This window comes from Anas platyrhynchos, chromosome 1 (genome assembly GCF_047663525.1).
Source record: "Anas platyrhynchos isolate ZD024472 breed Pekin duck chromosome 1, IASCAAS_PekinDuck_T2T, whole genome shotgun sequence".
NCBI lineage: Eukaryota > Metazoa > Chordata > Aves > Anseriformes > Anatidae > Anas > Anas platyrhynchos.
Genome location: NC_092587.1, coordinates 152622007 through 152649364, shown reverse-complemented (window position 1 = coordinate 152649364; position 27358 = coordinate 152622007). Strand labels below are relative to the sequence as shown.

Sequence of the window (27358 nt, the reverse complement as noted above, 5' to 3'; positions counted from 1 at the left end):
ATGTAGTACTTTTGCAAAACAGGCAATGCTAATTGCAGCTACCGTTGACACAGCCCGACTTCCTACCCCAGTGTAGCCTTTGGTTTCAGAAAAACATAAAAAGTCTTACAGAGAGCTGTATTTTTCTTACTTCAATAGCCGTGTGAGTGCCTGAGAGACTTAGCACAATAGAAAATAATTAAAGGCAGCCTATGACGCTGGATGTTGTTCAAATGAACGTGGAACAATCCCTTGTTTATCAGCTGAGGCCCTTTGTGGAAGGATGAAGTGGAGGATGTTTCTATGTAGCACTCATGATCCGTGCCCCCTGCATTTCCCAGTTAGAAAAGGATGCAGAGAGGGTATCCAGCATGAACATAACCATGTCTGTCTTTACCAAACAAAGTATGTCTGAATATGTCTATTCACGTAATAACGTAGAGATTTAATACACGTGTGGATGTATTTTCCATGGGTCTCACCAGTGGAAAGTATATCCTAACAACAGCTGCAAATCACATTCTGTGATTTGGTGAGTGTGGGACTTCCCTGGCTAAATTGCTGCTACTGAGCAAGGCAGGGATTTACCATCTGGTTGTCCATTTATTCCTTCGCTGCACACAGAATTTTCTTAAAAGAGTGAACCACTGCAAATGAGTGAAAATCAATATATCCATTAGCAGTAACCCAAAGCAGAGGTTCTGTTCTTCTTGGGCTCAGGGAGAAGTTGCTTCTATTTCTGCCCTCTTCCAAGGTAGTGCATTTCTTCGTCCGAATTGCAATTGCTCTGTCTGCAGATCTGCCTCCCAATAAGCGGATGTGGGAATTGCACTGGATTCAAAAAAAAAATGAGGGCAGCTCGAAAAAAAGCCACTCTGCAGGAACCTTGGGTGCAGTATTAGCAGTTGGAAAGGGGAGAGGAGCAGTGCTTCTTCTCTCATCCCCCTACTGACTTTGGAAAATCGAACTTAATTGGAACAGATCTGTACCAGATAGGTTCTCATATTCATGATTTTTTTTCCCCCAGTGTTCTCTAGATGATGTGTTTGGGCTCACCCAGCATGTGACATCCCTGCCTGTCTCGCACATGGGCTCAGAAGCAGAAACATCTTTTTCATCAGAAGTTGGGCTTCTCCCAAAGAGAGCACCCACCCAAGTGCAGCTGGCTGGGTGGGAGGGGAGCAGTTTGCAGTCTTCATACCAAAAGTGACATACTGAAAGTCAGTTCTCTGCCAGCATGTAACACTCATGAGTCAAACCCAGATGCTGGGCAGATTATTTTTTCCCCCACTGTCCCTTGCACAAGCCGAAAGCTTTTCAGAGCAGGAGCCTCCTGTTCTGGGGTGCAGTTCTCGTTTCCTCACAGCATCGTCCTCCTGCTCTCAGCCCACGTATCGCAACAGCGTTTTGATGTCTTTTTCTCCAGGCATTTCCAGCCTCCTCTAGCGTGTTTAAAAACCCCGGCAATTTTCTTTAAAGGTCTAATCCTTCTGTGAAGTGCCTGCCCTCGCTATTGTCAGGCTGGGTGAGGAGCCAGCCATCCCTGGGAGTCACACGTCCGTCAGGAAGATGCCTCACATGCTCCCAAGCCCAGGAGCACGGGGGTTAGGGTTGTGAAAGAAATGAGCTGTTGAGTTCCTTTCTGTGTAAGTGATTATGCTGCCTGACTGAAGTTTCTGTTGCTGACAGGGAAGGCCGCTCTAATGCTCACATTAAAGGAGATTACCAAAGAATCGGGGATGTTATGCTGAAGAACATCCAGAGCATGAAGGTAGGAGTGATCCTATAACCATTACGCTTTGACACGGATTAGAATCAGCCTGCGTTTTCGTTTTCATGTGATGTGGCCCATTGTGCTGGTTTTCGCCAGTTTTAATCAAAGCTTATGCTGCACCAGTTTTCTTTGATGAGATACCAAGTGCTGGGTGAGCACCGAGATTGCAGAAGTGCAAGAGGACATTAAGTTGCACAGCCCCTTTCCTCAATCCCCTCTGCAAATTTAGGAACACTACACACAAAAGCTCAGGAACATTTCACTTCCAGTTCTTTATTCTTTCAAATAAAGAGACAAAACATCAGAATTTTCATTTCCAAAGAGATCATTCAAAAGCCAACCGTGCCTACTTGTGCATGCAAGTAAAAACGTTAAAATGTTGCAGGAGCAGCCATTGGAACCTGGGTCCTGATTTGATTTGGGGAACTTCTACTTGTGCGCTACGGTGCCAAGTTAGACGCAAGATTTTTGAATGAATAATTAAATTGCTTTTCAGCTTTAAGGCTGAAAGCAAAAATAGGTGTATGAGCAGTAAATCGGAACGTAACCTTCTGCGGGCTGTGCCTCCGCTCTCAATCTGCCTGGAGCAGCATTTGTGAGGCCAGGCTCTGCCGACAGCTAGGACAAACTGCGTGGAAGGCAGGCACGGGAGCCCTGCAGACCCTTAGAGTACGGACAGATAGCACACAGCTCACCTTATTAATGTGTCTGTGCATCCAGCCTATCCATCAGTGCCTGGCAAAGGACAGCACTACACGTTCAGCATGCAGACCTCCAAACTATGGGATAAATCCTTCCCTGGTGACCTCTGTTGGTCACCAGCAGCCTTGAGTCCCTTGGCTGGAGGACAGGGCGGTTTGGACTTTATGGCTCTCTTTATGGACTTTATGGTAATTGGTATTGAGCTCATCCTCTGGAAGGACAGACGGATGTGCAGAGAGGTTAAGTGGCATGGAAGCAATTACAGAGCAAGTGGGAAGAAGAGAGTGTAGAAGCCTTGATTCACAGTCCCCAGTACATAGGTGGCTGTGTCACCAGTAAAGCAGTTTTACCCTTTCTGCAGTAGCAGGAACAGTTTTTTCCCCTCAAGAGACAATTCAGATGCATTGGAAGAAATTCAGGGGGACTTTTCTGCCCCCATTCCTCCCCTCTAAAGGAATACACAAAGTTTCTGGAGTCTCAGTGAGCTCCACACATTGTCCTCCCGCTCTCAGTACCTCGCAACATTAAATTTTGTCCTTCACTGCCTCCAAGTCCTCCTGTGGCACTAGCCCAAAGGCAGTATACAACCTCACTGTAACTTAGGCCCATTGGTGTGCTTTCACCTTTTCTGTTCTCCCTTTCCCATTAGAGGATTTTGTTCCAGGTGCTTCGATAAGCAAATCACTATCACCACGGCTGATAACAACAGATGCACGGAGGAAAGAGGCAAAACCCAGTTTCACCTAAGGAACTGCCTAGGAAACGATAAAATCAGTTAAAACTCTACGTCTTTATCATGAGATCTGAAAACTGACTCTCCTTGTTTAATTAACTTAGGAGAGAAGTCAAGCAATTGATGGGCAGCCTCTCTACTGGTCCCGGGGGTCTGCGGTGTCTTTGCCTGCTGCCAGAGCTGCAGGCCTGTAGGACGAATACGTAGCCTAGGGATGAAGTGAAGGCTGCAGGGCAGTCGTGTTTATGGTGAGGATGTCACATATCGCAGGGAGAGGGAGTTTGATTGGAAATGTGTCAAAAATCACAAGCTTTAGGTTAAGCCAAACTGTCTTCTGCAATCCATTCAATATATACATTCAATTTGTTCCTGGTTAATATTTTACCAGGTACTGGGAGACCTTATTTAGCTGCTCAGAGAAGCTCTGTGCATCCTGTAGATTCAGGTCGCCTTCTGTCAAACACAAACAAAACCCCTACATTAATTGTTCAATAAAATACTGCTGAATTATTTCAGATGAGCCCCATGATGACCTGTCGTGCTGGCACCTACGTGAAGTCAGATGTTCCATGCAAACCTCATTCACTTGCTGGCGCATAACTCTCCCACTACCAGTGGGATCATCTTAGTGACTGCACTAAGTAGGAGAGGATGTAATCCGAGCATGGAGGACTCTAACATAGCCCTGTCTGTTGGACAGCTGTATTTGTGTGTCTGTTCAGGTTCCCAGGAGATGCCACTTCTCATTAATAACGGGAACAGAAGCCAGAAGTCCAGTTGCCTACATCTCAATTCTCCAAAACCACCTAAGTGATCAGGGGCACTTAAATGCCTTCATGCTCCTATAAAATCCATTTATGTTTCCTGGCACTGGATTCCACTCTCTCCCTGTTGCTCCAGCTCGTACGAGCCATGTTTATGTCATCTCCTTGCCTTTGGACTTCTCCCTGATGCGAGATTTAGCTTTGTTCACTCATGTACTTTCGTCTTACAGTGAAAGCAGGGTCCGGGGGGGGGTGTGCATCTCATTAGTGATGACATTTCTTCTTTTCAAGTGCATATCAGAGGCACTGTGTTGCACAGCGATTCTGCTCGCAAAATCCCGACTGCTGTGAGAGCTGGATTTTTTACTGGTACAGGTTTGGGATGAATGTTTATGAGTCACATCTCACCGTGTTCGCTAATAGCTCTGCCATGTGCTTGTTCTTTCTCTGTGCCTATAAGCAATTGACAATTCACCTGTGGAAGCACAATGAGATTTTAATGGAGCTGGAGAATGGGATCAAGAACTCTCGCAAGCTGGAGACCTTTTGCAGGGACTTCGAGCTACAGAAAGTCTGCTACTTGCCTCTCAATACCTTTCTCCTCAGGCCTTTGCACAGGCTCATGCACTACAAGCAGATAATGGAGAGGCTTTGCAAGCATTACCCACCAGCCCACGTAGACTTCAGGGATTCGAGAGGTAAGTGAGGGAGAAGACATCAGTTCCTGGAGCTGGGGAGTGTTAGAGGTGCATGTGCAAACAAAAACAAAACAAAAAAAAGCCTACATTCAAAGAGTTGCAAAATCAAGCACTCAGAAGACCAGAAGTAGTATGACTAAAGCTGTCCTTGCATACACATTATGGCACGCTCCGGACAAACATTTGGAAGAGAAAGCTGCTGGGGGTTATTAAATATGCAGAAATGGCATGCAGTTCAGGAAGTCTCTTCAGCTGAAAACAGTTGGGAGGTCGGGAGAGAACACGGGAGACACACCAGATGTGCTTGCCTTGTGCTTGCCAGCTTTCCCTAGATATCTGCTGGGAACACAAAGCGTTGGCCCAGGTGAACCCTCGGTCTGACCCTGTGCAGCGGCTGTTGTTATGTCTTAAGGAGAGTATTATTTTTCCAGACATACAGTTTGTTCTTTTACCACTTCCACGATTTGTTTCAATAACTCAAAGCTGCCAACATGTGTGTGGTTTTGTTGTTTTTTTTTTTCCAAATGTGAAGAATTTTTCTTCCTGCGGTCTGAGGTCACCGCTTGCTATTTCTTTTCAGTGATTTGCTTTCCTCCTTCCATGTACCTTTCCTCCTCCCCATTGTAAGCTGTTGAAATTGAATGATACCTATGTTAGCCATACCCTTAGCACTCAGGGCAGATCCACAGAAGGAGTGGGCAGGGGACAGTTCCCGGGATGGCTGCCCCAAGCTCTATGCTGTTATCTGAACTGAGTTCCTTGCAATGAGACCTGCAGGAGGCAGTGCACAAAATAGGGAGACAACTTGATCTGTGGCGATAGGAAATGCCACAGAGGTCGGTGACACTGCAGGGCTACATGACATGGGTGTTTGCCCAAATGCAGCTGCTGCCTGAAAGACCTCAAGGAGGACAGCGAGGGGTGCCTTCATGTCTCCTAGCCAAGGCCCTGCGGTGAGGGTGATGTGCTGATTCCTTTTACTAAGGTGCTTGCAGATTTCAGTTAAAGGTCAGGGTGTGAAGGCAGCAAGAGAAGGGGAGATGTGGATGTGAATCCCACCAAGTGACAGGCAGCAGATAACACAGGTCTCTTGTTAACACGTGGATAAAAGGTGCTCTGAGCAATGATATAGGAAGGAGGAACCCCTGTTACTGTGCCATTAGCTGTATTTTTTAAATGCAGAGGGCTGGAACTCCTTTTCCAGTGCTAATATCAGTCAAAGAGTGTGTTCAGCCCATTCAGAGACTGCCTGTCTGTTTGGGTGTGTCCAGGTCGGTGCTCATGTACGTGATGGCACAGGGAGCAATGCTGTGAGCTGGTCCCCCAGAAAAGATAAAGTGATTTTCGGCCCAATTCTCTGAGTTAAATGCTTTAGTAGAATCTTTTGACTGTTACCATGAATTGACTTGACTATTCCTACAATGTTTCTGTAGCTAAAATAGAGCAGGAAATTGATGGTCTCTTCATGACAATGCTCCATCCTTAGTCAGGTGATGTTCAGAGTTTGTGTGGGTTTTAGTCTGCCCGAGCAGGTTTATTCTGTGAAGGAAAGGAGTGTCGCAAGGAAGACGATGTCCATGAATTGCTTGCTGCAGACAGAAGTCTTTCTTTTTGAACATCCCTGTAAGTTTATAATAAGCATTTCACGGTTTTGTTATCTAGCTGCTTTGGCTGAGATTTCTGAAATGGTGGCTCAGCTCCATGGCAATATGATAAAGATGGAGAACTTCCAGAAGCTGCACGAACTCAAGAAAGACTTGATAGGCATAGACAATCTGGTGATCCCAGGAAGGGTAAGTAACAGAATTGTGACCAAGCTTTGATATCGTTTCAAAGCATTAGGTGTATTTTGGAAATCTGATTTTTTTTTTTTGGAGCATCTGTGAAATTGCCTTTTCCTCATATGAACCTTTTTTTCTCTCAAAAAGCTATAAAATGTAAACATAATAATGTCATAGAAAATAGCAGCCTTTAAAATGGGAAGAAGCAATCATCCTTATTATTTTTTACTGATTTTATTAGGTTTATTTTATGTATAGATTTGGATGGTTGTAGGCAATTCCAAGTATCTATTACAAGAGGCAGTAAAAATGTAATATTTATCGCAGCATTCAGAGCTTGAGCAGTTGCACATTTCCTCATTTCCTTCTGCCCTTATTTTATTTTTTCAATCCTCAGTGCTAGAGTGTAGCAGATTAAAGGAAAGCAAGACATTTGTGCTGGAGGACCTTCAGCCTGCTCACGATGCCTGGCTTTGAAACTCATGGCCCTGGGGACGAGCAGTCTCTAGTCTGCGTGTAATGTTAGGCAGTATTTTTTGAGACAGTGTTGCCTTAAGTAAATACTTTTAATTATGTTATGGGAATGAGGACATCTCTTCCTTACTTGCCATGCATTTTTAAAACACAGGCTTATTTCAGAATAAATGACCCTCTGCAGAATTTGTAACCTTTTCTGCTCTTCCGTGTACACGTATCTGTGCGTGCAAGCTTGAGAGCTGTCTTGCAGAAGTGATTTCTTCCTTACTTCCCTGACTCCTGTGCATAATACACAAAGGCACTGCTTGTGGCAACAGAAAATGTATCACTAGACTGTTCCTGCCCCTCATACGTTTCTGGGAAACAGCTAGGAATAAAAGATGAGTTTTGGATTGGATTGCAAGTATGGCAGTGCTTGAACGTGCCCTGCAGCCTGGCCATCCAGCCCGGGGTCTGCTTGCAGAGCCATGTCCATGCCTCAAGCCACCACAGGCTTCTGGCAGAGAGGCAGCTTTCTGGCCTCTCCGTGCTCTTGTTCATTTAAGGATTTAAACATTTCAGATAAGGGGGTTGAAGTGGAGCTGAGCACAGGTATGTCTCGGTTTGCAGCAGTCCCCCACCCTCTCACTTCGCCTCCTCCCTGTCCCTCCAGCAGCCACCGCGGCTCGTGCTCCCTTCCAGTGATCCACAGACCGTGCACGGCCCTGGCAAGCCCCTCAGGACGCTTCCCAGCCTGTGCATCCTCCATCACACGAAATTAAATGCTGTCACTGGCTGCTGCCCTATTCTATTTAAAGACAGAGCTGTCTTCCTCTCCTAGGAAGTTCAAGAAGGCGGCAGACGGGGGGCAGAGGCCATTTGCCTGCCAAGGGGAAAGGCTTTGGCTGCCACGCTCTGGCAGATGCCCAAGACGTTGCTGCTGTCCAGCCCTTTGGCCACTCAGCCAGGAAGGCAGATGCTGCTGAGCAGTGCTGATGGTGCCCGTGTGTTACCCAGAGGTGGCCCAGCGCCACGTCTCAGAGAGGAGAACCTCTGAGGAGGCCTCTCGTGCTAGGCCTGTGGTTCGGCTGTCCTAACGGTGGTGGCTTTGGGTAACCATCGTCTTCACGTTGCCCCAGTCTCTGCAGCCACCAGCCTGGTTCCCGTACTGGATATTAAAGCATCCCCCAGTCGGTTCTGCTTGCAGACGGCGATGGCCTGTGGCTCTGCTGTGGGTTTGGGCAGTGCTTGCCCTGCTGGAGCTAGGCCTGGGAGTACTGACCATGAGGCAGTACCACATAAATAGTAGTTGTGATTAATATTACGTGGTGCCAGCACAGCTTCCAGTGGCCCCTTTGGTAGCGTGAGCTCACTGTGACAGAAGGAATAACCTTCTCCAGGCACTTTTCCCACCCTTCCCATCCTAACTTAATGTGGGTAGGGGGCTGGACACACCACAGCAACCCTAAGGCAACTGAAGTGTCACTCTGACCAGATTAATCTTCCTACAGCTAATTAATTGCTAAGTTGCAGGTGGTTCTGATGCTTTATATGCCTTTTACATGCACAATATGAGCAGAATGACCTTCAAAAGACTAATAAATAAATATAAACCTCTTGGCAGAGGCTGGAGGGAGTGACTGAAAAACTATGTTTTGGTGGGGTTCAGGTATGTGTACGGTTGAGTTATGTTATAGGTGACAATAAATCCAGGAAACCCCAGCAGTTTGAAAGTTCTGGTTGTGATACTCTTCCAATAATTACATCCCTAAACATTTTTAAACAATTTCATCTGAAGTAATGCACTGTATTATTTGACATCGACTGTACTAGGATAGCTCACGCTGCCAGACCAATTTCCCTCCTTTCCTGCTGCCGATGTTGATTTGTTCAGCTGATTTTTCACCTCAGTGAAGAGCTGTACGTGCCATACACACAACACAAGCTGACCAGTGTCTAACAAGTAACGTACAGACTAACTTATCATTAGCATTTACATCATTTGTAGTATGAATAATATTCATTCAAAACTGATGAAGTAGGTAGCTGTCTGAAAGAATCAATGTTAGGTACAGAAAATTTTGCCTAGCTGAATTTTCCTGAAATGAATGGAAGACTATCCAGCAGTTGATGGTAGAGACGGTTAAGAATAGAAAGAAAATATCCTCTAAAGATTGTTAACATATTTAGTAAAAAAGCAATAAAAAATCTTGGTGACTGATAATCAAGTCAGTCTTATGACCATGTAGTTGTATTTATTCTTGCATACTAAAAAGTCATAATCATTTTGGCAAAAGACACATTTATTTTGTATTTGCTTCCTACAGGAGTTCATTAGACTGGGCAGTCTTAGTAAATTGTCCGGAAAAGGTTTACAGCAACGAATGTTCTTTCTGGTAAGTGAGAAGGCGATTTTTCTTTATATGTTGAAATGTAACTGTAGCCAACTATTAAGCAAACTGGAACTGTGAATTACAGTAAGTATTTTTAAACAGTTGGTTAAATCAACAAAATACATCACCTAGCTGTTTGTTAAGAATATATGTTTCTTTCCAAAACCAATATTCTCTTTGTCAGTGCTTGCAAAGATAAAACTATTTATTTTTATATGACAGTGTGAATACCATGATAAAATAATACCTCCTAGCAACATTGCCTTAAATATTAGAAGAGTCATTACAAAATGAAAAGTGGCACCAGGGTTAGTGATCATGTCCAGAAAAGAAGATAAAGAGTAACTCTGACTGATATAAAAGATAATCCACATAAATGCTCTCAGGACACATTACAGAAACAAGTTTCTCCACAAACCATCCAGTTTCAGCCCGGGTATGCCTAGCATGTTGATGGGTCTGCCTTTACCTGGAGATACATTTAGAAGCTATTTCACTAGGAAAAATTATCTCCTCCCACCATCACTCGCAGCATTTTCAGGTTGCAGCAATCTCACTCAGTCTGGGATCCACAAGAGCTGACCAGATGGTTTCTCCTCTCTTCCTGGAAAGCTGACTTGCTCCCAGGACCCCAGTCCTGCTGCAGCTCAGCTGTTGATGCCGGGGGACTGGGATGCCCAGCAGAGTGTCCCGAATTTATAGTCTGGTGGTACAGGGCAGGACATAAAGAGTCAGAGACAGGAAAACTCAAATTTGGCTCCTTGTGTGCAAAACGTGAAGATGTATAGAAAAGCTTGCAAGTGTGCTAGATTTTATGGGGGGTTTAGCATTTACTCTCCCAAATGAGCCCAACATGTAACTGCTAGTTTTACCTTGGTAAGATTATGGCTATAAAGGTGCTAAAGAGGGAACCTAATGGATATGGTGCATATTTCCTTGCATACCACCATTCTCATTGCCAGATGATGCCTTGATATTACACTTGTATGAAACGCTGAAAATTGAGACAAGACTCTTAAATCAATCTCAGTTTTTGGCAGTTGCTCGCACTCTCGGAGAAGTCTGTCATCTCCCTCAAGGACCAGAATTTTTCTTGGAGATAAAAGCCTGAATCAGTATTCTGTGACTCCAAACACGAGCAATTATTGGCAAAATTAAATCCCCCTCTAGTGGCCAATCCACATCACTCCATGAATGATTGCTATTCGGTTGTAGAACTCTGGTGAGAGTTGTTTCCCTCCACAGAGTATGATTCTCTTGATGCAACAGCCATGTTTGAGGAGAACATCTTTTGACATGTGGCCAGTGAAAATTGACCATTATTTTTACAGCATGCAACCAAATGCAGGTGGACATTTGACATGTTGTTGTCAAACATGTAGGAAGTTCTATATGTCAAGAAATAGTCACTCCACCTTGATGTTTCTGACCCAGTCACCTATATTAAATAGGTCTCACAGCTTCCTTCAAAATATGTGGAATAATAGGTAAACACCTGAAGAGTAGAGTTGGACACACCTGTCTTGGGGCATGCTTCCTTTCCACACAAATCAGGATAACGTATTGATGAAACAGGCTTCTCTTCCTTCCATTGCTTCAAACTGCACCAGACTGTGAAAGGTCCTACTTGGTTTCACTGCTGTGGCTTGTTAATTTTGACCCATAGATCATAAAAGGATGAGAATATATTGGAATATTAGAAGGCATCAAATGGAAAATTGTGAGAACATGCCAGAGAATAGCTGGGAAGGAAGGCAGGGATGGTAACAGCTGACAATACGAGGTATTAGGGATAATACGAGGGATATTGTGGAAGCCAGTATTTTGGATTCTTGCATTAGGACTCCCAGTACTGGATAGTTTTCTTGTATTTACTATTCTGATATCTTTCTTTGTGTGCCAACATAATTCTAATAACGCTTATTCTTGCTTTTCAGTTTAATGATATTTTGTTGTACACAAGTAGAGGCCTGACAGCATCAAATCAGTTTAAAGTCCATGGGCATCTACCACTGTATGGCATGACAGTAAGTATAACAAGAGGTTGAATTCATGCTTAAATGGTTATTTAAGCTCCCATCTTTATTGCTTGCCCAGTTTCTGCTGGAGTGAGAGCAGTAGCAAAGGGTTGTTCTCTGATTCAGAGGGATATTTTTCTTTATTTTTTCAGACCATAAATTTAACCATGATTCTTACAAGTGATTCATAACCAATTGCTAATAGAAACACTGTTTGAGGCAAGTAATCAGTAGTGGCAATTTCAATCCTATGAAAAAATGTTTCCTAGTGTTTCTATCTATTTATCTTAAAGCCAAGGTAGTGGGAAACTGCAGGCAGCAATATGTCACTCTGCGCCCTTTTGCAATTCTTCTGGAAAATAGACGATTCAGGCCCAATAGCCAGTAATAGTTCTTCTTCTTACATGATTTAGCAAATGTTCTTGGTGGTTTCAAAACTTCCATTTTCCCCATTATTTTCATTGGAAGTTCTCATGTTCTCATATCTATTTTATACCATTTTCCTGATATTGAATTAGATGATCACTACCACAGTAACTGAATTTCTCTCAGCACTGGTGAGGCTTCAAGTTTTATCTAACATTTCTAGGAATCTACTCAATTATTGATGTCCATTTGGCACGACTGGTTCACAGCAGTATTGTGCTATGCTGCAGTGTCCAAAGCACTCCCATATAAAAATACCATTGTCTTCCTTTCTTTGACAAAAAGCCACGCTTGTGGCTTAAGGGGTTATTGCAGAACTTAGTATTTTCTCACCTTTCAGGCTACCACTTTTTTCTAGCTCAAAAAGCTGTTTCTGACCATCTTGCTTTTCTTTTCCCTAATGGTAAAAGCTTGTTCAGTTCACTGTTTCAACTTAATAAATGATTACTTCCTACAGTCTGACTGCATGTTGACTTTTCTCTCAGATAGAAGAAAGTGAAGAGGAATGGGGGGTTCCTCATTGTCTAACACTTCGAGGTCAACAGCAGTCCATCATTGTTGCAGCAAGGTAATTTGATGGAGACAACATACACAGTTAATGTTGAACTGTAAAGTATATTTCTTTGTGTCTTTCACAGTGGGACAGGTAGGTAAGCAAACAGATGTCGTTTTGTTTGGATTTGCTCCTAAAGCAATTTCAAAGACATATTCTTCTGTGAAAGTCATTTGCATAAACAAAACAAAACAAAAGTGACAAACAAAAAGACAAAAGACAAAACAGAGCTGCAATTGTGCAAGTCAGAACTGAAACTAAATTATCAGGAAAAAGCTAGCATCTCATGTCTGTATTTGTTCATTTAAATTAAAATCAAGTTCAACTTAGGACTATTTCTTAGAGTTTGTTTTCAGCTTTATGGAAGCGATTAAAACCTGAATTTTCCTTGTTAGTACCCGTTCTGAAATGGACAAATGGACTGAGGACATTCAGATGGCAATAGACCTGGCAGAGAAAAGCAGTGGCCCTGCCCCAGAATTGCTGGCTAGTAGCCCACCTGACAATAGTAAGTAAATGCTAGAGAGGAGGTTTTGTTAATTTTAGTCAGTGTAGTCGGTGATTGCTTCTATGCAGCGTGGTGATACGTGCTGGCCACAAGTGAATTTGATACATTTGAAGTTGATTTATATATATTTATATATATATGTTTATGTATGTACCACTGTAATGTTTTTGTTGATGTTAGCAGAAAGTTTCACTGAATAGAGATGTGACTTTAGCGTAATGATTTCAGGAAGTATTTTACGAGACTTGGGCAGTGCCTGTCCTTGGAAGGTATTAAAAACACCGATGAAGCATAGTGGGCTTTGACTCTAACACTTGCAGAAAAACGTAAAAAATAATCTGCCTAACATCTGCACAAAGTTGTCTCTAGAAGTGTGTTTTGAAGCTAGTTCACGAGATTGTGAACAGACTTACTTGTTTAATTTTTCCAATTATATATGTTGTTGCATAGAGGAAGAAAGATGCTTTTTCCCTGCATTTCATAGAGTCTCCTGATGAAACTACTGTAGACCAGGAATCTGAGGACGATCTCAGTGCATCCCGCACCTCACTCGAACGTCAGTCACCACACCGTGGCAACACTACGGTGCACGTCTGCTGGCACAGAAATACCAGTGTTTCAATGATCGACTTTAGTATTGCTGTGGAGGTATCTGCCTCAGAACAATCTGAACTGCAGCTCCAGATGTGCTCTTGAATGACAATTTCCTTTTTGCTCCTCCTCAATAAGTGCTCTTTCCTCTCGGGGATGTTCCAGGCACACCTGTGATGTGAAACTGGCTCCCGTACCCTCAAACGATGCCCTCAGTCAAGGCACACACTTCTCACTCCCTCAGTGCATCTTTTCGAAATCAGTTAGAGCAGTAATTCTTACAGAAATAACTGTCCCAAAAGCGCTGATGCTCTTGAAAACTTGAAGCAGGTCAAACTGTCTTAATGCTTTCATTGACAGAGGCATTAAGTCGTTGCTCGAGCTGAAAGGATATTGTCTTTAGCTGCTGCAGACAGTTTTGATTATGTGTATTACTAACTTACTTTCTCTACCTAGCCATCTTTTCTGGAACCTTGTCTCATTGCTCAGCCCCATCTGCTTTTTCTTTATTTGCATTTTCCACCTCAAAATAAAAAGCCTTTTTTCCCCCTGATCACAGCTAAGCCAATCTGAAACACATTCCCTAACTCTGCGCTTAGCGGACAAGAGCTAGACATTGGCTTTTCAAAGATTAAAATGAAAGACTCCTAGTTCAGTGCTTGGTCCAAGTGAGGTGGCAAGTCTGCTTCGGTGTTCCTCCTTCACCAGAGAGACACCGCAGGGAGCTCTGAATGCTTTATCGCAGTCCTCATCATGTGGAGGGTTATGTGAAAGTGGTAAAAGGAATATCAAAACTATCAACATCCACTCAGGAGGCAGCCCTAATGTATCAGCTCTCTGTTGCACTGGAGAAGATGCCCTGACTCAGAACTTAGGGAGATGCCAGGACAGATGGTGTTCAGAGTTTGCCTCTGGTTTTAAGCAGAAGAAATTGAAATTTGACAAAGGAAATTGTCAAAATTTAGAAAATCATTAGCAAATGCTAAGTACAGAGCCTCATTTTGCTCCCATGCAGGTGCATTTCCTGCTTTTTATGCCTTTATATCCTGCAAAGGAGAAATAGCTCAGCGTGGAACCAGCTCTCATATTTTCCCCTAACACATAGGGCTCATTATAAATTGATATAAAGTAAATTTAAAGTGGTGATTTATTCTAATGAGTAAAATGTTTAGTTAGGCAAATCTTTTTTTTACCTGAGATCAGGGTTCATTGTTCTTTACTTTTGTTTCTCCCCGTGACTCAAATGTGTGCAAACATGGTGGTGAAGACCAAACACACACCCTGGAGTTATTCTGTGACAACATCTTCAGCTCCACTGCTGCTTCACGTGTGGCAGGTCACACTCATGCTCACGTCATTCTGTTGGTGCCTTTCACTTCAGCATTATCGTTTATTTTCTTTGTGTCTCTCCCTCCTCTCTGTCTTTCTTGTGGTAGAAGATCCTCTCTCTGTCAGTGACTGTACTTCCCTACCTGCTGGACTGATCAGTGATCAGCGGCCTGTTTCCATTTCATATGTCTGCTGGTACCGAATGCAAAGCCTGTCCTTTTATGATATCCTCCAGAGTAATGAGGTAACAGAAAATTAAGGAGTATGCCTGTAACTTAGGTCACGGCGTCAGCAGTCCTCATAGCAGAGCACGGGATTATCTAAAGCAAAGGCTTTAATGCACAGCCAAGACTGGTGAAAACAGAGCAATATTTGCAAGAATATTTAGTTTGTAGTAGATAAATCAAGACCACCAGGCTTTGAATATTAAGCATTACAAACTAAATTATTAGCTCCTGCCTTACGTAGTGAGAATGATGTGAATGGCTGTTTTGATCCGGATGCTAGCCCTAATATTCAACAAGGAAGGAGAAGTAATAATTCACTGAGAGCTCCCCATCATTTGCAAGGTACAGTGATGCTGGACTTTACAGTAGATGGGTAAAAAGATCAGTTTCTTCAGCCAGCCGCTAAATACTTGTGCCTTGTATTCCTCCTCCTTGTTGTAAATTATCCGAAATCCAGCTAAGAACAAGGCTGATAGTCCTTGCTTTTGAAATCTTTGAAAAGTTACCGCGTTAACTCACTGGGTACTGAGAGCTCAATCTCTATCTGCAATTCCAAAGTACGTCATGATTTTCCTTTACATCACAAATTCATGTCAGACTTTCTGTTTTCATTGCTCTATTTAAGTATCATTTGAAAAGAACATAGACTAGGCTAACAAGACTGACTGATGTTTGGTAATATTTTACTGATAGCCACCTTAATTTAAAAAATATATGCATAAGTGTAGCAGTTTGAAATTTTTGGAAGTACCCAGCTATGAACAAAAACATATTACTAAGTTAACTGCTGTTTAATGCTAGAAAAATGTGGAAGAAAAATACATCCATTTCACCAAACCGCTTTCACATTCAGCAAGGTCACATAGGATGAGGTAAAAGCAGCTGATTTTCCTTACAGTCATTAAACTGCAGACAAACCTCACTTAAAGAACGACAGGTATTTCTAGTTCTGAGCTTACGGCCAAATTGGTGGAATTAAATAAGCTAAGCAGAAATGCAAACATCCTTTATGTGGGGCTTGGCTACTTTCCACCTGCTTGTACACCTCTGCACCGTGCACTTCACTGGTTTATTTGCCTACTTTTGATCTGTTTCAGAATCAGCTGTCCGGAAATCTCCTAAGAAAATTCAAAAACAGCAACGGGTGGCAGAAGCTCTGGGTGGTATTCACCAACTTCTGTATGTTCTTCTATAAATCGCACCAGGTAACGCACTGCACGAGCTTGTGTGTGAGCACTTGTTTCCTGACACTTCCAACAGTTAGCTTACACTTGTGTTATTACAGAAATCCTCAATGCTAGGCTTTATGCATTATAAAAGAAAAAAAAAAAAAAAAAGGATATTTTACACATAAGCAGGCTAGAGAAATGATTTGTTCATACATTCTATACGAAGCAAAAGCACTTAAACAGTGAGTGGTGCAGGCTGGCGAGTACATTTCTAAAGGAGTGGGTGTTTGCAGGCCTGGGATGAACACATGTGGTGCTCTGCAGGTGCCAGATGATGCTGCTTTAAGTCAGTTTGAAAGTAGTCAAAGCCTGCGGCTTGAGACAAATTTCTTACCAGGAAATACTGGTAGGATCAGCTTGCTGAAGATTTTGATGATAAGGGTCCCTAAAACTGGGCAGGCATTACCAAACAATTCAGATTGTTGCATTGTATAAATCAGGTACTTTTTCCATGTGAATTCAGAAACACAATTGGCTTTAAACGAGTGTATATTTATTTTCCATTTCACTTATGTGCTCTCCCTGCCTGTTAACATTTGACCTCACTGCATTTTTCACCATTTATTTCAGGACAATCATCCTTTAGCCAGCCTTCCTTTATTGGGATATTCACTCACCATTCCTTCCGAATCTGAAAACATTCACAAAGATTATGTGTTCAAGCTGCATTTCAAATCCCATGTGTACTACTTCAGGGCTGAAAGCGAATACACATTTGAAAGGTAAGTCAGTCTTTTGTGAGACGGAATTTTGTAAAATTACGTGATTTTTTTTTCCAAACAAGGTTAGTAAGTGCCAAATTTACTAAATTGATTTAGCAATACAGGCATGTAGTTCAGCACGGTAAGAGAAAGTAATCTTTACAATTTTAAAATAAATGTTAAACCTGGTAATGCTAGAACCAAGTGGTTGTTTTTGAGCACACGTGGTAGCTATAGTAATAATCACTGCAAAACTTGAATTAGATGTAGGAATTGCACATTCAAAATTAATCAGGCTGGCTGTACATAGCCCTCTATATATCAGACATCAGGAAGCACGTAAACAGGTCACAGGACTTTTTAGGAGAGTGTAGAACAACTTCACTCTCTGTAGTACAACTGGCTGTAAAATCCACACCTGAAATGAAATCCAACTTTTTCCCAGAAGCTGCTCTTCTTACTATGTTCTGCCACTTCAGTGTATAATTTTTACACATTCCACTGAATTCTAGTTAGATGGAGAGCTGGGAAACAAGCACTGCTCTTCCTAAATTATGGTTTGAGCTTACTCATACTGGGAATTAATTTAGCTCTTTTGTATGAAGCATTAACATAACAAAGATCTTAATGTCCTCTCATAGTCAAGAAACCCATAATTAAGTTTTAGCCATGTCAGTCTAAAACTTTAAATAAGGCAAATTGTGGGGAAGAGGTAATTAAATAAATTAGTAGAATTGGAAAAAACACAAAAGCCCTTTCTCAGTTCTGGAAGGAGCAGTAACTGCAGCTAAATCACATTTTTTCACATCAGAATCGAGCGGCTGTTTTCAACTGCTCATCACTTGGATGATCCAGAGGGGGAAAAAAAGAAATTTTGCACTTGTAGAACAAGTTAAACTATTAAGTTAGCGTATTTTGGGGGCTCCTCTCCCTCATTCATCCTCTCTAAACCTCCTTTCATATATGCATTTGTCAGTCATTTGGATCTGTAGCCTCTTGACTTTGGATAGGGAGCAAAGTAGTAAGCACGATGATGTTTTCCAGAGACACTAAAAATAAAGGTTTTGTACAACTGATAGCACAGGCAATGACTACACAGAGAAAAGCCTTTCAAGAAATCTCTCCTTAGGAATTTACCATGATTTTGCTTTTGTCTCCTCGTGCCCCCTGACAGATGGATGGAAGTGATCCGAAGTGCCACCAGCTCTGCCTCCCGCACTCGAGCTCTGAGTCACAAAGAGCCTCACGCCTATTGACGGCTAAACAAACCGCCGTGGCGATTGTCCAGCAGCTGCTGATTTTCTAGAGGACGTTTGAAACATTTCTCCCTCCAAGTTTAGTAAAACTTACGTTTGTTAAAAGAAAAAAACAAAACAAAAAGTATGGTTTTGCAGAAGCTCACGGTTCTTCAGCAGAACTGTGATTTCTGTATGTTGAAAATAGCTTACCATCATCCCAGTGGCTGCGGTTCGTTTCATGTCTTGTATTTTGTCATTCTGTGCTGTTTTTAGCTTGTGCCAGTATTAAAATATTGTCCTTATTAGAGTGCCAAATGCCAAAAGACATTTTATTGCCTCAGAGATTGCACCTAAAAAAAAAAAAAGACTTCACAATCTGAAAACTTTCTCCTGTGAGGCAAACACTATTTCTTTTCTTTACATAAAAATATATTATTTTTTTTTACCATGTTAATCTGTAGACTGCTGAATTTTTAAATGTAGGTGGACTTTCACAGTATAGACTATAATTATATATACAGTAAGCAGTCTAACAGGAATGAGGTAACTTTCAGATTTCATGTTGTTGTATTTTTTTTTTCTCCAGTCTTTCTACATTTAATCAACAAGGAATTACTAATTTTCTATCTTTAACAAGGAAAGAGTTTACAGCTCACTCTCATTTCCCTTTGGGGTTACAGCTCCATGTGGTATAAATAAACTATAGGATTCCTACCTAACCATTTTTCTTGGTGCAAGTTGACCAAATCGTTCATCTGTTGGCTTTGAAAAGTGAGTACTACTTGCAAGATGGAAAAAAAAAAAGTTTAAAAATAATCCAGTGCAATATTATTTGGGCTGTTAATGTACTGTGAATGGTATGTACAAGAAGAAATTAAAGGCTGTGGTGACATTCTGCTGTTTGTTTTACAGACTTGAAAACAAAACCAAAAAACCCTGTATGCTACAAGAACCACAGCTCTTTGTAATTAATTTGTGGAGTGTTTTGGTAACTAGCTGGGACTAAAGCACTGTAAGCCGGGTGTGCTACTGAACCCCCCAAGCCTTCGCCATGCCTGCTGCACATCCTGGTGCGATGCTTGGTTTTGCTGTTGGATCCTCAGTCACTCTGTCCCTCCTGGTGCTCAGTATACAGAGGGACGGGCCCAATCTGCAGCAGAAATGCCCGTTTTGTGCAGCTGGCTGTTACGGCATCCACTATCATTTTTTGATAGCTGTCAGCCCACTCGGAAGGGCATCATCACAAAGTCTGCTGTGAGTAGATGCTTTTCCTTATGCTTTAAGAAACGCTTCATCAGGAGGCTGGCATGAACTTGCATTCACAGAAGTTCAACGTGCTGGAAACACCTCCCCACTAAGGGCCTTTGAGCAAGCAGTGCTAGACAGGGGGGCCAAAATATATTCTGTTACATATATATTCAGCTATAACTATGAGAAATGAAGCTGGGACGATTCTGCCCCCAGCTTGTCATCTTCTCACTATTCGCTCTGTTAAATGCTTAAATATCTGCGTTGTATAAAGTGGCTTACAGCTCACAACAAAAGGGAATAAATACCTCACAGTACTAGCACACATACTGCTGTTTGAAGACAGTACATAAAGCCTTCTTTATTCTGCCCCACCCCAAAGAAAACCTCAGTGAAATTAGAGCTCCTGGTGAGCAGAAGGATGTTGTTGGTCACGAAAAGTTACTCAGGACTGTGCTTTATACAGCACACACACATGCACCCACACATCCAAGCATGTATTTTAATGTGCATACGTAAAATCTCAAGGAGTAGGCTGGGTTCCTAATTCCTTATGACAAGCAGAAGTCCCCCTGGCCAAACCTGAGCCACCCTGACAAAGGAAGATAAACATTTCAGCGTATTTTCTTCAGCTGTGTATAAATGTACAAACCCCTGGGCAGGTAGCTGGTTGCAGTTGCTCTTTTCCTCAGATATTTCCCCTTTTACCTTTTGGTCAGGCAGTTGGACCTAGCTCAGGTCTTTTATAACAAGCCACGCTAAGCACCTCTGGTGTATTCTTGTTTTCTTTTTTAGGGGAGGCAAAATAAATAGGACAACTGCTGGCTACTGAATATACATTACTTTTTTTTTTTTAATGTATAGGACATTTTTTTTTCTGGAATGAACTTGAGGAAGAAATAGAGGATATCTACATATTTCATCTATTGCAAAAGCCTGTGGTCTACACCACTGGAATTTCAAATACAAATGACTGCTGGGTCCCTTCATCCATCCTTTACAATTGTTATCTCTAACAGTGCTAACACCCTTTTTTGAAAAAATGGAAATTATATGGAGGGTCATGCCCTTAGTTCAGCTAAAATTGAATTTTATTTTAGATCACTGGGGCTTGTGGGATACACCCGTCATCAATGCCAGTTTTTGCTGAGCTCTCAAAAGAAGGAAATCAGATAACAGCTTTTCTGGTTACGATTCATTTTCATGCAAAGAAAGCCTGGAAAATATTTTTTCTACAACATCTAAGGCAATTTTTTTTCCTTTAACAGTATGATTCTTTTCTTTTTTCCTTTCTATTTTATTTTTTTTAATGGAGCCAGTCAAACTTCTGCTATTTAAATAGGAGTACATTTGTCAGCATTTCTCCAGTTCTTTATTCCTAAGGTTACCCCAAAACTGCAATAATGGTAAGAGAATAAAAGTGACAGTCTGGCCACTCTCATGTGTGTGAATAGATAAATCCATGGCTTACCAGAAAGCTGTGACAGCCGACCACTTACTGCTAGCCCTGACCGATGTCGGAGTGCTGCCATCGACTCAGCAAGGCTTGGAGAGGCGTCGGGTTCCCAGCTTCGTGCTAGGTCAGCATCCCATAACCAGCCACACCATTCTCTCGGGGCAGCAGTGGAAAAAACCCAAAGTGATCACCCCAAGAGACTCACTCTGCTTGTTACTTGTTAGTACTTGCCTTGAATAATCAACTCCTGGCTTCGAATAATGAACGCATGAAAATGAAACACGAACTTCACTGTCAGACTCGGTGGGATCCACAAAGCCTGCACTCCTGTGGATTTTTTTCCCCATGGGGTTAAGCATCTCTGTGGTTTGTTTCATTAAGACATGAGTCACGCTGAGACACTCAGACCTACTTATTTTCACAAAATTTTAATTAATTACTTAATTACTGTTAAGACCGCAATCCGTGTTATCAAATTGAGGTAAAAGCAGTCAAAATGTAATAAAAAGACTGAAAGACAAGCTAGCAGGCAGAGACAGGCGTTGGGATTTCAGACATCACGGTAAAGTCTGACTGGGAGAAGCTCTCACAAGGAAGCATTCATTTTAGAAACAAAACTGGGGCAACATCCCAAAGTTTTGTCTAAAACAGAAACAAGCAGAACCCAAAAAGTCTAATTTTGACCCTTTTCCTTTCCACACATGACTAATTATGTGGTCTTCCCTATCAAGAAAGAATTGATAAAAGAATTGATAGAGGGAGAGAAAAAAAAAAAAAAAGGCAGTTTGGCCCTCGCACATTTTTTTAATAGCAGAAAATAGTCATGGAATAGCACTATAGGAGTGCAAATGTTAGAAAGATTGTTATTCAGTGATGTGGGTGATTAAAGATGCACTGCTGGGGGTTAAGGTAATGGAACTTGATGCAAGCACTTCAGTTTCACGGGGCTGTTAGGATGCCACATAAAAAGCAGGTTTTCAATCACTGCCATTTGTGAATTGGCACGTTGCCATACTCGAGGACAAACTGTCATAGAAAACCGCATACATTAAACCAAAACATTACACTATCAATCACTTGTATGTGTGTATTACAGAAAAAAAACAACTTTATCAAGAAGAGAAGTGAACTTCCCACATGGGTAGGCCATCTGTGAAAGTTAAACTTACTGAATTCCCCCAGATATTCTCAAGTCTTGCTCAGAAAGCGTTGTTCCAGCTGAAACAAGAGATCTCTTGTACAAATTTTGAGATCCTTACAATTGAAAGCTGAACGCTGATTTATAAACTTCCTGCTTAGCGGTACTGACATGCGGACAAGAACTGACCTAGAAACCCACAGGAGCATCCCCTTTGGGGAAGGGACCCCGCAATCTCATCTTAACTGACCACTCAGATGGCGAGATTTCATTAAACGTTTCCTTCTTTATTTCTAGGTCATGTAGTTTACAAGGAGCTTTATTACGTTGGTGTCGAGTGACAAAAGTAAAAGTTAAGTACATGGTTATAAACAGGCAGCAACGTTACAGAAAACAAGATATACACTGTAATTGTCCTCTGTAATCATGCTTAGAAAGAAGGCAGAAAACCATTACATACGAGTTGTCTACTGCATATGCTCAGTGCAATTACTAGCACATCTGCAAAACATAGTTAAAAAGAGCAAGCTTGCAGATTTGTGCTATACTTCAAGCTCCTCCCCAGCAACTTACAAAAATAATTGTGATTGTACTCATCCTTGCATTGTACCTGTGCTTATTAACACTTCTGATGATCTCCCAACGGTGATAGTTTTGAAGGCAAAAAATGTTTCCTTAAAAGTAAGGAAAACATGAAACCTTTACAAATTGGTATCGTTATCTTTAAAAAAAAAAAAACAACACCTAACACAACGGTAAGGAGTAAGAGCTAAGCCAGACGTTTCACACGTACATTAAAAGCACAGGCAGATGAAGGGGTTGGGGTGGACAGGCCAGGAGGTGAACTCCAAAGATGCCGGCTTCTTTGCAGCCAAGTGCATACCCTTACCTTACCCCTCGCCTACAGAGAAAGCGAATGCCCCAGGAAAACCACCCCAGTGCCATGGGGTCAGCCGGCCTTACCCACATCTGCAAAACGTTTGGAGCGGCAAGGAAGCCATGGCACTTCAGGAAAGCACTGCTCTGTCAGCTACCGAAAGCATCCTCTACTACATTGATCGCGTCTTCGTGCTTTAGTAAACCGGTGACCAACTACAAAGTGCAACTGCGAGGAAAATTAAGTTAAAAAAATAGATTACACATCTGATCGTTACAAAAAGCAAGCCTTCAGTGCAAATGACTGGGTTTGTTTTCTCTTTAAACAGAAAGTGAGTTTATTGAACGCTTAAATCTTGAAATCCCTGACAAGTAAGCAGTTCTACTGTTTGCATAAATAGGGCTAACCTGTTGCTTAGTATAGTCAAGACTGAATGAAGATGCATCGCCTGCAAATATTAAAAATAAAAAGGTCGGCGCAACTTTGTAACAAATGTTTTCAGCATGAGACAACCTCTCAAAAATATCAATACCCTTATTTTTCTGTCAGAAACCGAGGCCACGCTTCTTTCAAATGAAGCTCTTCTTCTGTTACCAATACAGTTCTCATTTTTAAAGCATCAATACTTTCCAATAGCAAATGATTGTAATTTTACATTCAAGATACAGCACACTTTTTGTCAGTGAATCTCACTTTAAGATAGTCTATATTTAAATAATCTATATATTACATATAAAAATACACATCTCTACCATAAACAAGGTCTTGTCTTTTTGTGAATGTCCCAGCCTTTTGGCTATGCAGCCTTGCTGTGTGTCTTACTTATTTCAAGCTCCCAAACCAAAGGATACAACCACCAAGCAAATTCTGTCACCACCTACTCAAACGGAGAAGTATTTCCTCAACACACAATCCCGGAATGCAACAAAACATGTAACTTAAAAATATATGTATTTATTACTTTTTAAACGATTGGTCAAGAACGACGTACCTTAGGACTTCATGCAATTTCCTGATCGAGAAATTCTTGAGATTCCAGCTACCACCATGCATTTAACATCTCTGCTGAATCTCTGAGGTCTACGCAACTCCAAGGAAGCTAACTTTAATTTCAAGTGCTTACACTGACAGCTTCCATTTTTCTATTTCTATTTTGAATGCAAACGCATCTATTTCTTTCCACATGCTATAGCAGCACGTATTTATCAGATGGCTGAATGTTCTGACACAGAGATGTCAAAAGGTGAATTTCCCACTGCACAGCATTCAGCTGCACATCTCACGACAGAGCTGACTTCATTTCCTGGAGGGTAAGCCTAGCCTTCAAGTTTAAGAGCACAGAAAACATGTTTAATGATACCGATCAAAGAGGAGTTACAAAACACCGCTCAAATTTATGCATTGTTCAATTTATCTTAAATTCGCTTAACCATAACGAAAAACCACGCTGGCAAATGTGTTGTGTCTAAGAACATGGCTACAGGAATGAGATACCCATTTCTTTGAACTATTTTTTTTTTTAGCCTGCTCAGAGTTTCACAGCTCTGTTAGCATAACAGCGTCTTTAACACTGTTAAATTACTTAATTATTAAGGCTACAAATATTCATATAATAATGGCTAGCATGGTGCTGTGAAGTCCTCCACAACAATCTCATCAGATCCAGAATGATTAGAGACGGAGTCTTCTTATACGAAGCCAGACAGATATGCCTATGCTTATTTTAATCCTTTGCTCAAAATCTTGTACCTTTATTAAAAAAAAAACAACAAAAAACACACTTAAACAGATATCTCACTGTCTAAAACCTAAAATCATCATTTTATTTCCATTAAATGAAAAAATGGTCTCTTAGGTACCAGAAGAATAAGCGCCTGCACATAGCCTGGATGAAACATGCCAAGGTAAACATTAAAGTAACATTGTAGGTGGGAAAAAAAGCCACCTAATCAGCTCTGTGAATAATATTACTATTTCCAAGGAAATTTAAAAGCTTAAGTCAGCTATCCAGGAGCTGTCACAGGAATACTTGGAATTTTAGAATTCAAAAAATTTCTTTTTTTTCTTTTTTTTCCTCCAGGGTTAGTAATAGGACATAGCATATACCACTCTTGGCTCAGTTTTGCAGTCCTTCTGTCTGATTTCTATCACTTTCAGTAAAAGGATGCACAGATTTAGGCAGCAAGACGAAACACTGAATACATGGATCATTTTTCTCTTACGCTGCAAGACATTAATTTTAATGACAAAAATAGGCGTAATGAAGAAACATTTGCCACTGTCTTAGAGCCAACATCTTGATGAGTTTTCAGAATAAATGCAAAAAAAAAATTTATTTGTGTGAGCATTCGAGTGTGTTTAGGTGGAAAAGAGATTTTATCTGAATTTTCACTACAAGCTTCACAAGTATCTATTACTAAAATTGAACAATACATATGGTTCAGAATTTGCATTGGCACAATTTAAAACTGAAGACATGAAAGAGCTCATTCTATAGGAAGAAAAAACAAAAACAAAACAGAATAATTTAAATTTAAAGCTTTGAGAGACAAGGTGTATTCAATTTAAAACAACCAGAAGTAGTACCATAATCAGAAAGTCACACTCTGAATATAGATAAAAAGGAAGAAGTACTGGAGAAACAGAATAAAATTGTGTCTTTGCTGAGGTACGAATAGAAGGTTCCATTGTACAGGATTAACTATCTTTCAATGGCAAATCCTTCACATACAAAAAAAATCAATCCAAGACTCACTTATCACGTAATTCAAGATTTACATGTAATAAAGGCAAGGCAATACTCAGTTATGGCCTGTCAAATATTTACCCCACTAACATTATCTACAGAAGCACTTTACCATTTTGTACACAGTGATTCCTTATGCACGTTGAAAGGCTCTCATTTAAAAAAAAGACATTATATACATATCTGTACACAACTCCAACAAACATACGCCATCTCCCAGTGGAATTCTTAAAGCAAGATACCTGAGGTTTCTCAATATCTTCAATTTCTCTATCACAAACCTAAATATACATTGCAAATTTTACAAAAAGACACCTCCCTGGAATATGTGCATTGTCATTAAAAAAACTATAGCTTTAAGGAGCTGAAAAAGACTGCCTCCATCTGAGAGACTTCATTTTCACTCTTGCACGTTTAGGAACATCCTTCCGCCAAAGGACATTCTGGTGACTGAGGGGAGAACGACTTCAGGACGCGCTTCTTCACTGCAGACACCATTGGATCTCCGTTGTCTTAGAAAAGTCAGAAAGAGTACTTCAGTAGGATGAAGTACTTCCTCCAGCTAGTGAGTATCTGAAGAGGAAAAGGAATCATTATTGTCCTGACTTTCGAAACAGCATGATATAACAAGCAGCAACTAAAAGTTATTATCCTGTCACATGCTGTTGAAGTCCCAGCCTTTTTCCTTCCAAAATGACATCCACCAGTACTGTCAAACTTTAAGGAAAAAAGCCATAGATCTGAGTAACACATAAAATATGTTTAATTACAACATTGCTGCTCTTCTAACAGGAAAAACACCCTGTGTTCAAGTGTGTTATCAAGAAGTATACGATGATGCAAAAATTCTGTAGGCTATGGGCAAAATTTAGTGATTCCAACTTCCCTACTCATTCCTAATCGTTCCGAAATATCACTGGGGCAGAAAGCTTGTACTTCTTAGTCTAACCAGATTCTTCAACCATCTGAAGAAAAACAAGCATTTTCATCATATTAAACTTCCAATCAACTTTATGGAATATAAAAGATCAAAACTGAATGGGGAAGGTAAATGGATTCAATTCATTGGGCAGATCTTCTGAGAGTCCCAACAAACCCATCTAGCCAAACTTGGGAAGTACAGGCCTAACCAATCATAGGATGAATGAGTATATCAATAGAAACACGTTGTTGAAGAGTCATTTTTCAATAATTCACTATCAAATGGAGAGAGGATTTTGCCCATTGCAAGTGGATACAATAAATGATTAAATGATGCAACAGTGCATATGTTTTGCAGCTTTCAAATAAGAAGAAATACTCTTTTCAGAAGCTGACTAGTTCCAAAAATACTCATCAGGCTGTGGAACAGTTCAAATTCATTTTTAAGGTGAATCCTGCCATTCATTCCTTTACGGAAGGAGTGCTAGCATGTTGATGTACTAGCTCAATGCCATCCCTAGGGTAAGAGAAACTTCACCCACACATGACCCATAAACAGACATTCCTTATGAATGATTCTTTCACTCCTTCAAAGAAAAGGGAGCGTCTGCTCTGACTGTTGCAATAAGGTATTATGGCTGAGAAAAACAGCAAAAAGGCCAAAGAAGCAGAGCCATGACAAAAGGAAAATAAAAAAAAAAAAGCAAAGCAGGTATCTCCTAAGACAAAAACAGTAACTGTTGCTGTCATGACAAGTACAGGTAAAATTATTTCTGGCATCCACAAATGAAGTGCCCAGTGAAAGCCTGTCTCCACATGATCATTTTCAGCTGAAGTTGGGTTGTTTTTGTTTTGTTTTGTTTTGTTTTTTT

The 27358-nt window shown here is 41.2% G+C and overlaps 2 protein-coding genes across 10 annotated transcripts in view; one reads left to right on the top strand and one right to left on the bottom strand.

Annotated features, from left to right (window-relative positions):
- FARP1 (FERM, ARH/RhoGEF and pleckstrin domain protein 1) overlaps positions 1-18995 on the top strand; it is a 193791-nt gene extending 174796 nt beyond the window's left edge. For 7 of the 8 annotated variants that reach the window (XM_072032447.1, XM_038173450.2, XM_038173449.2 and 4 more), the window contains exons 17-27: positions 1669-1750; positions 4413-4650; positions 6313-6443; positions 9215-9283; positions 11218-11307; positions 12210-12292; positions 12673-12785; positions 13270-13433; positions 16030-16137; positions 16732-16883; positions 18037-18995. In XM_072032447.1, coding sequence (XP_071888548.1) covers positions 1669-1750; positions 4413-4650; positions 6313-6443; positions 9215-9283; positions 11218-11307; positions 12210-12292; positions 12673-12785; positions 13270-13433; positions 16030-16137; positions 16732-16883; positions 18037-18118 — 1312 coding nt within the window. In that variant the 3' untranslated portion in view covers positions 18119-18995. Of the gene's footprint in view, positions 1-1668; positions 1751-4412; positions 4651-6312; positions 6444-9214; positions 9284-11217; positions 11308-12209; positions 12293-12672; positions 12786-13269; positions 13434-14812; positions 14950-16029; positions 16138-16731; positions 16884-18036 lie in introns of all 8 variants that reach the window. The other variant, XM_038173451.2, reaches the window with a different exon arrangement.
- A 3213-nt stretch (positions 18996-22208) lies between these two features.
- STK24 (serine/threonine kinase 24) overlaps positions 22209-27358 on the bottom strand; it is a 52326-nt gene continuing 47176 nt past the window's right edge. For both annotated transcript variants that reach the window (XM_038173457.2, XM_027443372.3), the window contains one exon: positions 22209-26138. In XM_038173457.2, coding sequence (XP_038029385.2) covers positions 26102-26138 — 37 coding nt within the window. In that variant the 3' untranslated portion in view covers positions 22209-26101. The remainder of the gene's footprint in view (positions 26139-27358) is intronic.